The sequence below is a fragment of the Rhincodon typus genome, chromosome 1 (assembly GCF_021869965.1).
Source record: "Rhincodon typus isolate 14 chromosome 1, sRhiTyp1.1, whole genome shotgun sequence".
Taxonomy (NCBI): domain Eukaryota; kingdom Metazoa; phylum Chordata; class Chondrichthyes; order Orectolobiformes; family Rhincodontidae; genus Rhincodon; species Rhincodon typus.
In genome coordinates this window covers 128,667,226-128,685,010 of record NC_063332.1, presented here as the reverse complement: position 1 = coordinate 128,685,010, position 17,785 = coordinate 128,667,226, and the positions used below count along the sequence as shown (strand labels likewise).

The 17,785-nt window shown below is 41.0% G+C and overlaps 1 protein-coding gene across 5 annotated transcripts in view; it reads left to right on the top strand.

Moving 5' to 3' along the window:
- Nucleotides 1-17,785, top strand: part of arfip1 (ADP-ribosylation factor interacting protein 1 (arfaptin 1)) — a 172,305-nt gene that overhangs the window by 29,733 nt on the left and 124,787 nt on the right. Inside the window, exon 2 of one of the 5 annotated variants that reach the window (XM_048597861.1) lies at nucleotides 3,005-3,114. The exons of the other annotated variants lie outside the window; for them this stretch is intronic. Within the exon in view, the coding sequence (XP_048453818.1) occupies nucleotides 3,007-3,114 (108 nt within the window). The 5' untranslated portion in view covers nucleotides 3,005-3,006. The remainder of the gene's footprint in view (nucleotides 1-3,004; nucleotides 3,115-17,785) is intronic. 5 annotated transcript variants of the gene reach the window in all.

Sequence of the window (17,785 nt, the reverse complement as noted above, 5' to 3'; positions counted from 1 at the left end):
CACATTTAGCCATGTTGTACTGAATCTGCCATGTCTTTGCCCACTCATTTGTCGAAATCACCTTGAAACCTCCTTGCATTCCCTCACAACTTTCACTCCCACTGAATCTTGTGTCTTTACCGAACATAAAAATATTGCATGTGGTTCTCTCATCTAGGTCATTTGTATATATTGTGAATATCTGGGACTTGAGCACTGATCCTTGCAGTATCCCACTACACTCACTGCCTTCCACTTGAAACAAAACCATTTCTCCCCTACTCTGTTTCCTGTCTGGCAACCAACTCTCAACCTGTTTTAATATATAACCCCTAGCCAATGTGCTTTAACTTTGCCCACTAACCTCTAATGAGGGACAGTTTCTCTCTATCTACTGCATTGAGACTCCTCATGATTTTGAACACACACACAAGCCTCCTCTCAATCTTTGCTCAAAGGAAAACAGCTCCAATTTCTCCAGTCTATCCAAGCAACTGAAATTCCTTATCCTTAGAAATGTTCTTGTGAGCCTTTTCTGAAGCTTTTCTATTGTGTAGGGGAAGGGGGAGGAGGTTTAATGAGTCTTCTGTCAGCCGGAAGTACAAACAGCCCGATTGAAACCTAGATGAGCACAAAATATTTTTACAATGTACTTAAATTTGGATTTTCGCACTTACTTGATTTTTATATATTGATCTGTAACATGTGAACTTTGATAGTTGTGCACTAAAGGTTTCCATGCTTTATTGCTTTTCTTGGTTAGTGTTTGCAGGCACATTAGAATGGGTCACGTTGGAAAATAGTTTGGGAGGCCCTGTTTTGGGAAGATTCTGCTGCTGAAGTGGATGATGAAGGTGGTACCGACAGTGTTAAAATTTATGGTGATGTTGAGAGCAATGGTGACAGAGTGGAGGCACTTCAAGAACAATTTCAGGACAACAAATAGTATTTTAAGGCTCCCCTACATTTAAAAAAAAAAATCCTCTTAATATACCAGTAGCTGCTTGATTATTTCTTTCAGAAATTAAGTTTGTAAAATACTAACTAAGCTGAAAACCCATTTTGATTTTGTACTGTGTATAGAATGCAGTCACCCATGCAGGTGCGTGTTTTCCCTAAAAATGGTATTGGTTTCTGAAAAATTGCAGTACTTCTGTTATATTTGTGGAGTGTGTGTGTTGCAGGCTGGCTGGTGTTGCTGTGAGTGTTATCCCCAATTTCCCTTGAGAATGGGATACTGAGCTGTCACCTTGTGCTGCTGTAATCCATCTCGTATACCTATATTGCCATTTCAAAGGGAGTTCCAAGACACTTACCCAGTGACAGTGAAGAAATGTTGATTTAGTTCCAAGACAGGATGATGTGTACTTAGTGGGGAACTTGCAGGCCACAAGGTGTTCCCATTTATGGACCACCTTTGCCCAGGTTGTAAGTTTGCTGGTTTGAAAGCTATTATCAGTGGAGCTTTGGAGTGTACCTGCAGAGCACCTTGTAGATGGTGCATGCTGGTTCCTCTGTGTAACAGTAGTGAAGGAAACAAATATTTAAGACACTTGATGGCATTCAAGCAGTTCCTGGGTTTCGATTGGATTCCGTTCCTGAATCCATTCACAAGTCAACTTGTACAGAAGTTGGAGCATAATGCAGGACAAAGCCATTTATAAGTACAGGGTATGTATAGCTCATGTATCACATATTTAAAACTAGACCCCTGTATGGGATTGCGTTCGTAAGTTGGATATCTGTAAATCAGAGACCCTTGATTAAGTGGGTTACATTGTTTTAAATGTCTTGTGTATTTTTAGGGCAGCACTCTTCCAGGCAAATAGGCAGTATTCCATCATACAGAGGTAACACACTTTGGAGCTTCAGAGAAGAAGGGTCCCAACTGAAACGTCAACTTCCCTGCTCCTCTGCTCCCTGGCCTGCTGTGTTCCTCCAGCTCCATGCTGTGTTATCCCAGTATTCCATCATACTCATGACGTCAACCTTCTAGATGGTGAACAAGCTTTGGGAGGTTGACTGTAAAATTCCCAGCCCAAATATGGCTTGTAGAGTTAGTTTTCTAAACTGTGGTCACTCCAGAGATGATGATTTGGGATTTGGTGATGGTAATGTTATTGAATGGCAAAGGGCGATGATTAAATACTGTCCTGTTGTAGATGGTCAATTCTCTGATGTAAATTTAACAATGAATAGCACAAACAATGTCCTCCTGATATAAAACAAAAACAGAAAGTTGGGAGTAGATTGGAATGTGGAATCTGAAATGCAAATAATCAGCCATGATCTTACTGTGTGGCAGAGCCAGCTCAGGTAACTGAATGGCTGTTTCTGCTTCTCCATGTGAGAGTAAAATGCTGGACATTCTCAGGTCTGGAATTGATGGAAGTTCATTGACCTGAAATGATCAATCCTCTTCGATCTCAGCAGATGCTGTCAGACCTGTTGTATATTTCAATCAATTCCTGCTTTCTTTTCAGAATTCCAGTATCCACAGTATTTTGCCTATGTGTTAATGTATTCCTTGTAACTGTGCTGTGAATATGTTGTCACTTGCTTTTCTTACGGAGGGTGGTGAAACAATTGTTCATTTAAAAATAATGTGTTGTTTCCACTGAACAGATAGAAGATTGGCCACTGCTGATTCAGTCACCACTTCCAGCTAATGGTTGGCTGTAAACAGTAGAATTTTGGGATGGGAAGGGGAGGGAGGTAATATATGAGTTGTCACGTTTGAAAAATTGAGAAGTAAATTTGAGCTTCAAAAATCATAAATTAAAAAACTCAGTCAACCAGGCTTTAGATATTAGCCTAAAAATATACTTGATCTGTATACATTTTGTGGGTGGTGCCATAAGTTGTCTAGACAAGCTCTTGCTGCAAGCATTAGTTAAGATGTTTTCTTTTCAACTTGTATTTAATGGTTTTCGATTTTAAATGTAGGTTGTTGGGTATGTTCCTTTGTTGATGTTGTTTAAAAGTACATCATGCATTTGGCCAATGCTTTTTTTTTTGTTTTCAGGAATGTCTGAAAGCACCACGTCTGCTGCTGGTGGGGCTCCGGGTCTGGCTGTAGCTTCCCATGCAACTGCAGCTGAAATGCATGCACAAGCTTCTGAGTCCAGCTCTGAGGTTATTATCAAATTATATATTTTATAACATCAGCCAACCATTATCTGATGAAAAGGATTTTTAAAAAAATTACAGTAGTGATGGAACTGACATCGGTCAGTATCCGAGAGCTTAATGAGCAGGCAGGGTGATACTTTTAATCAAATATATACTGAATGTATACATGCTTTTTTGTACAAGGCAGAGTGAGGTGGGGAAACCATTGAAATAGTTCTGAAATCTTGTCATTGGCTGCTGTATGCCTACATAATCACAATGTGCCAACACAAATGAGATTAAATAACAAAGCAGTCTGTTGGGAAGGTCAGTTGAGTGGTATATGTTGGCAGAACGCTGTTACTTATTTAAAAGGACATGAGGACATTTTACATGCCTTTGACTATGCAGTGAAACTCAAGTTTAACACCTTATTTGAAAGACAAACATTTCTGATTTCTCTTCAAAGTTGCTGGGACCTTAATAACAATGACTGATTTACATTTCTGTTCTTGAACATGCTTCAGTGACCCTTGCTGGTACTGTGTGGTTCAGTTTTGATGTTGGGTGAGGGCAGTTTTGATCTCTGCTGCGTTTCCCTCCATGATAAATAACCTGCCATGCTGCAGGTCAAGAATTACACAAGTAGCCACGTGTACAAGTAACGTGGGGAGGAATACAAAGAAACTGTTTTTTTGAGATTTCATGACATATTCCATGAGTAGAAAGTTGTTAAATGCCCTACTTGAAATTAATCTTTTTTTCTTCTAAATCATCCATGTTTTTGATAGTCAGAACCATATTGCTGCAGTTCTGTGAAAGACCAGAAGAGGGAATAAAAGCTCTGTACTAAAATGAAAATTTGTGCCATGCTGTGGCTAATTTGTATCTGAAAAGGGGAGAGTATTGAACTAAAATTTAACTAACGCTAGAATCCCAGATATCCCTCTGGTTAGAGATTTGTTAAAGAGTGGGAAAGAGAGTCAGAGATTTACAGGGAAGCATATTGTCTAAAAGAAGATTTTGTATTTTTGACAAAATGTATTCACCAATATACATGTATGATGTCTTTTATTGACCTTTTGAGTCAGTGGAAGTTAGTATATTTATGATTCCAGTGACAACTATTTTAGCTTGACTTCCAAAAAGACTTATGACATCACACTTCCATGATAATGTTCTTTTCCTATTTAACTGCATGGTTTCAGTGATGATGTGTTCCTCACACACACCAGTGGTTTATCCTGTGGTGTACATTTACGCAGGTGACGAGCAATAATCTATAGTTTTAGAATGCTTGCCAGTAAGTGTGCATAATGATTTCTGGCTGAGAAAAGCCTGCATTTGTCACAGTCGTAATTTTAGGTATCATTGCCCAAACTGTGTGTCACCAAAAACGATGTGCAATTAAGCACATGGAAATGAGAGATTACAGCAGCTGTAGAGTTGTCGAAAATCTCGTCTATTTGTTCAATTTTCGCCTTGATTTTTATCCAGCAGATCATCTTCAAACTAAAAACATTTTTTTTTCTTTATTCATTCACGGGTTGAGGGCATCACTAGCTAGGCAGCATTTAGCATTTATTGCTCATCCCTAATTGTCCAGAGGGCAATTGAGAGTCAACCACATTGATGTGGGTCTGGAGTCACATCTTGGCCAGACCAGGTAAGGATGGCAGTTTCCTTCCCTAAATGACGTTAGTGAACCAAATGGGTTTTTCCAACAATCGACAATGGATTCACAGTCATCATTAGATTCTTAATTCCAGATATTTTATTGAATTCAAATTCCACCATCTGCCATGGTGGGATTCGAACCTGGGTCCACTATCTGGGTCTCTGGATTAATAGACCAGCGATAATACCACTAGGCCATTGCCTCCCCACAACATCATTATTTTCCTACTACAGATCCTGGATTAATTTACTGTCCTGAAACTGATAAGTCTGATTCCAGACTGATGTAAAGACAAACTTGTTACAGACCAAAGGGTCCAAAGTAGATTTGTTTGGATCACTTCAATTCACTAACTAGTGGATTCAAGTAAATCTAACCTTATTTTCCTTGTTCTAAGTTAGGCATGTGCAAAACGTCACAATTGCAGAAATATTGACATTTTGAAGGACCAGAGGCAAACTTGACATGTTTCTGGTGTCCTTTCTTTTGAAGCTCGTTTCATAGTTTAACATGAAACTTATAAGTTCTTGATTCATGACAGTGTCTTCGGAGGTTTTTTTACAGTAATCACCTATATTCTATGACAGCATTATTACTTCATTCTTGCCAAGTAAGCTTCTAATGATAAATCCTGAATCTATTTGCCATTTTAATGGATTTTCCTAACTGCAGTACTTGAACATAGTAAAGTAATGAATAAAGTCAGTGTGTGTGGAATTGGGAGAATGGGTAGCAGAACAGATAGCTAGCTAGCTGCAAGTCAAATTGGAAGGTAAAGGCAAATAGCAACTGTTCCGAATGGAAATAGAAAGTGGTTCCACTGGGACCACTGCTGTTCTCAATTTGCATTAAGAATTTATCTGTGGAATCTATGCAATTTCTAAATTTATAGACGTAATCAAGTTGAGTTGGGGAGATATCATCAGTACTGAGGAGAATGGCAGCAAATTAAATAAATAAATGTAGAATATGGAGATAGAATTAGCAAATGAATTTCAATACAACAGTGTGAGGTATTTACATTTTTGTGAGAAAATACAAATCGAAATGGAATTAGGTGTATAGAGATCCAGGAGTACATGTACCAGCAAGTCATTCCTGCATCCCCTTTAGAATTAGAATTATATCCTTTACATCATTCCTCATTGATCTAGCAATATATATCACTTCACATATCCCAGCATTAAATTTAATCTGCCACTGGCCATCTGCTACCTTTAAAGTCTAATATTTCACAATTCTTCCAAGTTGTGTCACATGTAGGTCGTAAGGCAAGTTAGTAACTTTCCTTACAGAAGAAAACACTGGCATTACATTCAGGCATTAGAAAATCTGGCTGCATTTCAGTTGATAAGTCAGCAGCACCAGAGCAGATGTGTCTGAGGAAACTGAGATAACAGAAGGGTTTGATGAAGGTAATGTGGTTGATGTGGAAATCATACATAATAAGTTTGTTAGCAAAGGGACAGTAGTTGCATGGATATGAAGTTGGCTGAATGACAGATCTGAGAGTGGAGGTGAATCTTTGTACTTGGGGAAGATTTTCAATGGGTTTCTGGGACAGTAGTATTAAAACCACAGTTTTTCTTGATCTGCTAATGTTCTAGAATTGGAAGTGCAGGGCACAATTTCAGAACTTGCAGGAAATATTTACAAGATTGATTTCAGAGATGAGGTACTTCAGTGGATACCTTGGAGAAGTTGTGCCTGTTCTCCTTGGAGAATGTTGAGAGGGGTCAAAATTGTAAGGAGTCTAGAGACAGTAACTAGTTTAATAAATCTGTTTGTCCATGTTATGTTACACCTCTGGGCAGGTAGGATGTGAGCCTGGACTTTCTGGCGTAGAGGTAGGGACACTATCACTGTGCCACATAACCAGGGAGAAATTGTTCTCATCATTAGAAGGGTTGAGAACCAGAGGACATACAACTTAAATAATTGTTAAAAGGCCCAAATGTGATAGAAGGGAAATCATAAATAGAGTGAATTGTCAGCATCTGGAATGTACTGCCTGAGACAGTGGATGGAAGCAGATTCACTTGTCCCTTCTCTGAAGGGAGAAAATGTCTAGGGCTCTGGAGAAAGGTAGAGGAGTAGGCAAAACTGAATTGCTGTTGCAGAAAGCTGTCATTGGCAGTGTAGTCTGAGTGGCTGCCTCCTATTCTGTAACTATTCTCTGATTCCCTGAGAATATATGCTGAGTTTGTATCAGACTTTCAACTACTCTGTAGAGGTCTGGTGACCACATCATAAAAATGTAGATGTTGGGACGTAAAGAATGACAAGCGTGAAACCAGAAATGGGAGTTTATAGCAATCAGGAGAGGTTAAAGAGGCTGGACCGCTTCCTCCTCCCTGTAGTAACAGGGTAGTTGTTATGGGGGACTTTAACTTTCCAAATATTGACTGGAAACGCTATAGTTCAAGTACTTCAGATAGGTCAGTTTTTGTCCAATGTGTGCAGGAGGGTTTCCTGACACAGTATGTAGATAGGCCAAGAAGAGGCGAGGCCACATTGGATTTGGTACTGGGTAATGAACCAGGCCAGGTGTTAGATTTGGAGGTAGGTGAGCACTTTGGTGATAGTGACCACAATTCGGTTACGTTTACTTTAATGATGGAAAGGGATAGGTATATACCGCAGGGCAAGAGTTATAGCTGGGGGAAAGGCAATTATGAGGTGATTAGGCAAGATTTAGGATGCATAGGATGGAGAAGGAAACTGCAGGGGCTGGGCACAATTGAAATGTGGAGCTTGTTCAAGGAACAGCTACTGCGTGTCCTTGAGAAGTATGTACCTGTCAGGCAGGGAGGAAGTGGTCGAGCGAGGGAACCATGGTTTACCAAAGAAGTTGAATCTCTTGTCAAGAGGAAGAAGGAGGCTTATGTAGAGATGAGGCGTGAAGGCTCAGTTAGGGCGCTTGAGAGTTACAAGTTAGCCAGGAAGGACCTAAAGAGAGAGCTAAGAAGAGCCAGGAGGGGACATGAGAAGTCTTTAGCAGGTAGGATCAAGGAAAACCCTAAAGCTTTCTATAGGTATGTCAGGAATAAAAGAATGACTAGAGTAAGATTAGGGCCAGTCAAGGACAGTAGTGGGAAGTTGTGCGTGGAGTCCGAAGAGATAGGAGAGGCGCTAAATGAATATTTTTCGTCAGTATTCACACTGAAAAAAGACAATGTTGTCGAGGAGAATACTGAGATACAGGCTATTAGACTAGACGGGATTGAGGTTCATAAGGAGGAGGTGTTAGCAATTCTGGAAGGTGTGAAAATAGATAAGTCCCCTGGGCAGGATGGGACTTATCCTAGGATTCTCTGGGAAGCTGGAGAGGAGATTGCAGAGCCTTTGGCTTTGATCTTTATGTCGTCATTGTCTACAGGAATAGTGCCAGAAGACTGTAGACTAGCAAATGTTGTCCCCTTGTTTGAGAAGGGGAGTAGAGACAACCCTGGTAATTATAGACCAGTGAGCCTTACTTCGGTTGTGGATAAAGTGTTGGAAAGGATTATAAGAGATAGGATTTATAATCATCTAGAAAGGAATAATTTGATTAGGGATAGTCAACACGGTTTTGTGAAGGGTAGGTCGTGCCTCACAATCCTTATTGAGTTCTTCGAGAAGGTGACCAAACAGGTGGATGAGGGTAAAGCGGTTGACGTGGTGTATTTGGATTTCAGTAAAGCGTTTGATAAGGTTCCCCATGGTAGGCTATTGCAGAAAATACGGAGGCATGGGATTGAGGGTGATTTAGCGGTTTGGATCAGAAATTGGCTAGCTGTAAGAAGACAGAGGGTGGTGGTTGATGGGAAATGTTCATCCTGGAGTTCAGTTACGAGTGGTGTACCTCAAGGATCTGTTTTGGGGCCACTGCTGTTTGTCATTTTTATAAATGACCTGGTTGAGGGCGTAGAAGGATGGGTTAGTAAGTCGGTGGAGTTGTGGATAGTGCGGAAGGATGTTGCAGGTTACAGAGGGACATAGGTAAGCTGCAGAGCTGGGCTGAGAGGTGGCAAATGGAGTTTAATGTGGAAAAGTGTGAGGTGATTCACTTTGGAAGGAGTAACAGGAATGCAGAGTACTGGGCTAATGGTAAGATTCTTGGTAGTGTGGATGGGCAGAGAGATCTCGGTGTCCATGTGCATAGATCACTGAAAGTTGCCACCCAGGTTGATAGCGTTGTTAAGAAGGCGTGCGGTGTGTTAGGTTTTATTGGTAGAGGGATTGAGTTTCGGAGCCATGAGGTCATGTTGCAGCTGTACAAAACTCTGGTGCGGCTGCACTTGGAGTATTGCGTACAGTTCTGGTCACCGCATTATAGGAAGGATGTGGAAGCATTGGAAAGGGTGCAGAGGAGATTTACCAGGATGTTGCCTGGTATGGAGGGAAGGTCTTATGAGGAAAGGCTGAGGGACTTGAGGCTGCTTTCGTTAGAGAGAAGAAGGTTAAGAGGTGACTTGATAGAGACGTACAAGATGATCAGAGGATTAGATAGGGTGGACAGTGGGAGCCTTTTGCCTCGGATGGTGATGGCTAGCACGAGGGGACATAGCTTTAAATTGGGGGTGATAGATATAGGACAGATGTCAGAGGTAGGTTCTTTACTCAGAGTAGTAAGGGCATGGAATGCCCTGCCTGCAGAAGTAGTAGACTCGCCAACTTTAAGGGCATTTAAATGGTCATTGGATAAGCATATGGATAATAATGGAATAGTGTAGGTTAGATGGGCTTCAGATTGGTTTCACAGGTCGGCGCAACATCGAGGGCCGAAGGGCCTGTACTGCGCTGTAATGTTCTATGTTCTATGTTCTGTGTTCTCCTTAAAACTGAGCTGATCAAGATCTACAAAATTGAGATTTTTATAGCTTATACAAAAGCAGTGTTTCTGTTTGTACAGAACAGTAAAACTAGAGGCCATCAATGGGAAGCAGTCACTAAGAAATCAAATACAAAATTCAGAAGAAAAATGGCTTACTTGGAGAGTAATGAGAATGTGGAACTTTATTCCAAAAGGGAGTAGTTAAAGCAAATAATACAGATGCTTTTCAGGGGAGGCTAGATATGCATGTGATGGCGAGAAGATTAGAGAGTTATTCACAATATATGTTAATGATTTAGATGAGGGAACTAATTGTAATATCTCAACATTTGCAGATGACATAAAGATGGGTGGAAGGGTGAGCTGTGAGGAAGACACAGATGTTGCGTTGTGATTTGGACAGGATGAGTGGATGAAGGCATGGCAGATACAGTATAATGTGGATAAATGTGAGGTTATCCACTTGAGTAGCAAAAATAGGCAGGCAGATTACTATTTAATTGTAAATTGAGAAGGCAATGGTCAATGAAACCCAGGTGTCCTTGTGCATCAGTCACTGAAGGTGTGCATGTAAGTGCAACAGGCAATAAAGAAGGCAAACCGTATGAGGTCCTTCATAGCAAGAAGATTTCAGTACTGGAACAAAGATGCCTTGCTGCAATTATACAGGGCAATGGTGAGCCCACACCTGCAATATTGTGTGCAGTTTTGATCTCCTTATCTGAGGAAGGATATTCTTGCTATTGAGGGATTGCAGCAAAGGTTTTCCAAATTGATTCCTGGGATGGCATGACTGATAATGAGAGAATGTGTCAGTTAGGATTGAATTTAGTGGAGCTCCAAAGAATTGGGTAATTTCATATAAACTAATAAAATTCTAACAGGACTAGACAGGTTAGGTGCAGGGAGGATGTTCTTGGTGATGGGTGAGTCCAGAACCGGGCCGTCATCGTTTAAGGATAAGAGATAAACCTTTTAGGTCTAAGAAGAGACATTTCTTCACCCAGACAGTGGTGACCCTGTGGAATTCATGACCACAGAAAGTGATTGAGGCCGAAACATTGTGTTTTCAAGGAAATAGATGTAACTCTTGTGCCTACAGGGATCAAGAGATATGGGGGAGGGTGGGATTTGGGTATTGAGCTTGATGATCAGCAATGATTGTATTGAATGATAGAGTAGATTCAAGGGGGTGAAATGGCATACTCATGCTCCCACCTTCTATGTTTCTGTGTTACACAGATAGTTAGATGAGAAAATTGGATGGAGGCTTGAATGGCACCTAGGTGCAGATATGCACATGTTAAGTCAATGGCCTGTCTTCATGATATACATCTCATGGAATCTATGTAACATAGCACTTTCAGGAAGTTATATTTTCACATTGATTCCTTATCTCTCATTTGATTTGATTTATTGTTGTTACATGCACCTAAGTACAGTGAAAAGTTTTGTTCTGCGAGCAGTACAGGCAGATCAGAGCAAACTAGGACATACAGATCATAGGGTGCTTGGACAGAGCGAGGCATTCAAGGTTACGACAACTGCAGAAGGTGCACAAAAGCAGGGTCAACATTTGATTTGAAATTAGAGACCTCCATTCAGCAGTCAAATAACAGCAGGGAAGAAGCTGTTCTTGGACCTGTTGGTGTGTGTTCAAGCTTCTGTATCTTCTGCCTGATGGAAGAGGTTGGAAGAGAATATTATCAGGGTGGGAGGGCTCTTGGATGATGTTGACAGGCTTTCCGCGGCAACAAGAAGTGAAGATGGAATCCATGGATGGGAGATTGGCTTCCGTGTTGGCCTGGGCTGTGCACACAACTTTTTGTGTAGTTTCTTACGGTCCTGGGCAGACCTGTTGCCATACCAAGCCATTGTGCACCCAGATAGAATGCTTTCTATGGTGTAACTGTAAAAATTAGTGAGGGTCCTTATGGACATGCTGAACTTGCTAAGCCTCCTGAGGAAGAAAAGGCGTTGTGCCACCTTGACTGTCGCATCTACATGGGAGGTCCAGGACAGATTGTTGGTTATCATCACTCCAAGGAACTTGATGCTTTCAACCCTCTACACATCATGTCCGTTGATGTAGATAGGAGTGTGTCCTCGTCCTTTCTTCCTAAAGTCAATGATCACTTCTTTTGTTTTGCTGACATTGAGAGAGAGATTGTTATCATTGCACCACGACACCAAACACTCTATCTCCTTCCTGTATTTTGACTGATGATTGTTTGATATCCAGCTTACAACGCTGGCGTCATCAGCAAAATTCTAGATGGTGTTTGTACGAAATCCGGCTGCACAGGGAGTACAGTAGGGGGCTGAGAATGCATCCTTGTAGGGCGCCAGTGTTGAGGATTATCTGGAGGAGGTGCTGTTGTCTATCTTCACTGATTGCGGTCTGTGGGTCAGGAATCTGAGGATCCTGTTGCAGAGGGCGGAGCCGAGACCTAGGTCTTGGCATTTTGAGATTAGTCTGGTAGGGATTATAGTATTGAAGGCGGAGCTGTAGTCAACGAGTTAGAGCTTGACGTAAGTGTCCTTGTTATCCAGATGTTGCAGGGTTGAATGTAGGGCTAGGGAAATGGTGTCTGCTGTGGACCTGTTTCACCATTAGGCAAATTGCAAGGGATCGAGGTAGGCTGGGATGCAAGAGTTCATGGGGGCCATGACTAACCACTTGAAACACTTCGTGACTATGGAGGTGAGAGCACTGGGTTGTAGTTGTTGAGGCGCATTGCATGTGTCTTCTTTGGACTGTGGCGATGGTGGTCGTCTTGAAGCAGGTGGGTACTTCAGATCGCAGCAAGATGGTATTGCTCACATTAATGTCACATCAAGCATTATGCTGTTTTAGGGGATATTGTACAATGCAACATACAATGTGTTATTCTATTGTAAAGATGAATTTTCTAGCTTTTAAAATTAACTGTCAAGTGTTCACCATCTCATGCCACAGTACACTTAGAACGTGTCATGTATCAAATTGCTCACATACTATGTTGTAGAGTGTTACTTTCTGAAAAAAAGCTGTCTAATTTGTATTTGCAATAATCAATGCTATCTATTTCCACTACCTCCCAAGGCAGCCTTTTACAGAATCAAGGGAGTATTTTTAAAAAAGTTAAAACCAGTGTAACAACTATCCCACTAAATGCTTCTTTTCAGATCCTACGATGAAATCCATCAGGACACGGGCACTTGTCAGTCCCCAGCTCTTAACAGTTTACTCACTGCCATTTCTCTGGTGATAGTGGTTTTCCCGAACAACTCCCTACCTTCCATTTCCTGATTTATCATTGCTCTTTTTAGTGAAGACCTGATGCAAAATACTTGTTCAAATCATGTACCATTTCTTTATGTTTCCGTTGTTAATTCACTTGCCTGACTTTCTGCAAGATCAATGCTCACATTAACTCTTATTATTTAAATGTTTATAGAAACACTTCTGTCTGTTTTTATACTTCTGGCTGGCTTTCACTCTTCCAATCTTCTGGCTGGCACCTGTCTTTGCACAATTATATGCTTTTTCTTTAAGTCCGATAGTATCTTTAACATTTCTACTTAACCACGGACTGTGGGCCCATCCTTGGAATCTTTCTTAAAGAAGATATATTCCAATGAGTATATTCTTAATATTCCCTTAAATGCCTGCCACTGCATCTCTCTTGGTCTTTCCTTTAACTAATTTGCCCATTCACTTTGGCCAGTTAGAGTCATAGAGATACAAAGCATGGAAACAGACCCTTCAGTCCAACTTCTCCATGCCAACCTGATATCCTATATAAATCTAATCTCATTTGCTCGCATTTGGCCCATATCCCTCTAAACCTTTCCTATTCATATACCCATCCAGATGCCTTTAAAGTGTTATAATTGAACCAGCCTCTACCACTTCCTCTGGCAGCTCATTCCATACATGCACCATCCTCTCCATGAAAAAGATGCCCCTTAGATCCCTTTTAAATCTTTCTAAATTAAACTCCATCTGCCGCTCCTCGGCCTATGGGCCCATCCCATCCAGATCCCGTTGTACTCTGAGGTAACTACCTTTGCTGTTCACTACACCTCCAATTTTAGTGTCATCGGCAAACGTACTAACCATTCCTTCTATGTTCGTATCCAAACCATCTATATAAATGACAAAAAGCAGTGGACTCAGCACCGACCTTTGTGGCACACCGCTGGTCATGGGCCTCCAGTCTGAAAAGCAACCCTCCACCACCACTTCCTGTCTTCTACCTTTGAGCCAGTTCTGTATCTCTCTTAATAGTTAGTAAATAGTTAGTTTTCACTGTATTCCATGTGATCTAACCTTGCAAACCAGTCAAATGCCTTACTGAAGTCCATATAGATCATATCCACCGCTCTGCCCTCATCAATCCGCTTCATCACTACTTTAAAAAAACTCCACCAAGTTAGTGAGATTTGCCACACACAAAGCTGTGTTGACTATCACTAATCAGTCTTTGCCTTTCCAAATACATGCCAAAAACGTGCCTACCATAGAGGTCACTCTCACCGGTCTACAGTTCCCTGGCTTTTCTTTACCACCTTTCTTAAATAGTGGCACAACATTAAGCAACCTCCAGTCTTCCAGCACCTCACTCATGTATATCGGTGATACAAATATCTCAGCAAAGGGCCCAGCAATCAATTCCCTAGCTTTCCACAGAGTTCTAGTACACCTGATCAAGTTCCAGGGATTTATCACCCTTTATGAGTGTTAAGACATTCAGCACCACCTCCTCTGTAATATGGACATTTTTCAAGATATCACTATTTATTTCCCCATATTCTCTAGCTTCCATATCCTTCTCCACAGTAAACACTGATGTAAAATAGTTTAGTATCGTTTAGTATCTTCCCCATCTCCTGTAGTTCCATACATAGGCGGCCTTGATGATCTCTCCTTCGTTACTGTTTTTCCTTAATGTGTTTGTAGAATCCCTTTGGATTCTCCTTAACCCTATTTTCTAAAGCTGTTTCATGTCTCCTTTTTGCCCTCCTGATTTCCCTCTTAAGTATACTCCTTCTGCTTTTATACCCTCCTATGGATTCGCTCGATCCCTGCTGTCTATACCTGACATATGCTTCCTTCGTATTCTTCACCAAAACTTCAATTTCTGTAGTCATCCCGCCTTGCCCTTCATCCTAACAGGAACATACTGTCTCTGGACTCTCGTGATCTCATTTTTGAATGCTTCCCCTTTTCCAGCTGTCCCTTGACCTACAAACATCCACCCCAATCACCTTTTGAAAGTTCTTGCCTAATACCATCAAAATTGGCCTTCTTCCAGTTTAGAACTTTAACTTTTAGATCTGGTCTGTCCTTTTCCATCACTATTTTGAAAATAAAAGAATTATAGTCACTGGCCCGAAAGTGCTCCCCCAGTGACACCTCAGTCACCTGCCCAACCTTACTTCCCAAGACTAGGTCAAGTTTTGCACCTTCTCCAGTAGGTACATTCACATACTAAATCAGAAAATTTTCTTGTACACACTTAACAAATTACTCTCCATCCAAGCCCTTAACATTGTGACAGTCCCAGTCTATGGTTGGAAAAGTAAAATCCCCTACCATAACTACACTACTATTCTCACAGATAGCTGAGACCTCCTCACAAATTTGTTTTTCAATTTCCTGCTGACTGCTGGGAGCTCTATAATACAATCCCAACAAGGTGATCATCCCTTTCTTATTTCTCAGTTCCACCCAAATAACTTCCCAGGAATATCCTCCCTAAGTACAACCATCATGTTATCCTTAATCAAAAACATCACTCCCCCTCCTCTCTTCCTTGCCTTTCTGTCCTTCCTTTAGCATGTAAACCCTGGAACATTAAGCTGCCAGTCTTGTCCATTCCTGAGGCACGTCTCTCTAATTGCTATGATGTCCCAGTCCCATGTCCCCAACTATGCCCTAAGTTCATCTGCCTTACCTGTTAGGCTTTTGCATTGAAATAAATGCAGTGTAATTTTTCAGTCCTACCTCGTTCCTTGCTTTGTTCCTGCCTTCCCTGATGTGTTTGACTTGTGCCTTTTCCCAACTGTATCAGTTTCAGACTGCTGTATCCCTTCACTATCTCATTGCGCCGCCACCCCCCCACCACCTGTTTATATCCTCCCGAGTAGCACTAGCAAATCTTCCCACCAGTATATTGGTCCCCTTCCAATTCAGGTGCAATCCGTCCCCCTTGTACAGGTCACTTCTACACCAGAAGAGATTCCAATGATCCAAAAATGTGAATCCTTCTCCCCCGCACCAGCTCATCAGCCATGCATCCATCTGCTTTTTCCTCCTATTTCTACCTTCACTAGCTTGTGGCATTGGGAGTAATCCAGATATTACTACCCTCGAAGAACTCCTTTTTAAATTCCTGCTTAACTTCCTACATTCTCTCCTCAGAATCTCATCCTTGTCTCTTCTGTCGTTCGTTCCAATGTATACAATAACCTCCTGCTCGTCCTTCAGTTATTCCCAGTTTTAGTTCTTTTATGCATTTAGTGTTCAACCCGACTCTACTACATAGTAAGCCTTGAATTTGTCATAAGCTGCTTCATTATTTTAACCTCTATATGTTAAGGCATTTTTGGATGCGTTTCCTTTTTCCCCCCTTGTGGCAAAGTGTCTATTCTGTACTTGACTAATTTTCTGTTTAAAGATCCCCCATTTTTTACCATGAATTTTGCCTATTTCTTGATTCATTTCCTTCTGGACCTTCTCAGCTTTCTAAAGTTAGCCCCCCTCCTGCTGCATAATTTTAAGATTGATCATTTATGGTTTAATTTTAATTCATTTTTCAGTTGAATTTCAAAGCTGGCAATAGTCATTACAGCAACTGTTGAGAAAGGTTATTATATGCTTCTGGGTGTAAATAGATTTGTTTTTAAATTGCTCATATTATTGCTGCTGTTATGACCCTTGTAGGAACTAACTTGTAAAAATGATTTTGGACTTAGAGTTGATAGCTGAGTAGATGGCTCGACAAGAATTCACATTGTAATACATTTACCTTAATAAATAGACTAGAAATGCTAAAATAAAAACACAAAAACAGGCCCCAACTCAATTTGACAGTCTGAAAACTGGACACTTAGAATTAGCGCATGGGACATTATAATTGATTTCTTTCAAAAAGGAACTTAACTAGGCAATACATCTAGGTGATGCACAGTGTTATTCGAAACTATGTATCTGCTTCACACATCAGTCTATCTCATGTTCCAAACGAGCTTTGATCCCAACGACCCAGCTTCTCCTGAATTGCCTGTGATCCAAACTGCCCGACTAAAAATCCACCGGTATCCAAAATCCAGCACAACCTCAGTCCCGGTCTTATTGGTTTTGAGATGTTGTGCACTGCACCTTCTGGAAATTTTGAATAAAAACCAAAGTAGCAACCTTGCAGTAACAGTTGAAAGAGAAAGAGACACTTGTGGACAAAATCAATGTTTTGATTCTATTTGACTCTTGTTCAGGAGCCAGGGTATCTTCGAAGCCTTTCCCCTCTCAAAGTCTGTTTTCATGATAATGTGAAGACATGGATTTTGTATCCAGGTAGCAATGTTGATTCACAATTTGTGAGCATCCATCTGTCTTTCTTCTGGGAGCTAAATAGACAGTTCAAAGCGCAATGGTTAACAACCTGACATTCGCAACACTTTTCTGTGTCTGGAGACTCTCAGCCTGTCCATTTGTTAATACACAGACTGGTGCCATTAGCTTCAAACATTAAGACAGTGCATTTTCTTCCTGGTAAAATGTCCCCTTTAATATCTGCCCATCAGAACAGGGCACATGACCCCCCTTCATTATTGGATAAAGGCACTATCCCAAAACTTAAGTCATAATTCTAACATGAGTAAACTAAAGGAGTCATTAACAATCTAAATCTTGACAAAATGCTTCATTTCTTTACGGCCCTGACATATATTGCTATACTCTAGCCTGAAACGGACAAATATGTTCATATGTTAAGGAAAAAAATAATTAAATTCCCAGTGTCCTGAACCTTGGTTTGTTTAATGGTTAGGTGTTTTTCCTCAGTTGGAAGAAGGAATGGATTTTGCCATTCATTCTGTGTACAACTATCTATAGATTTTCCATGGGGTTGTCAGCTAGGACTTTCTACTTATCCAGGGTCTGAGTGCAGCACCCTCTGTGGAGAATCAGTGGCGTCTGAACTGCTCTGAGCGAT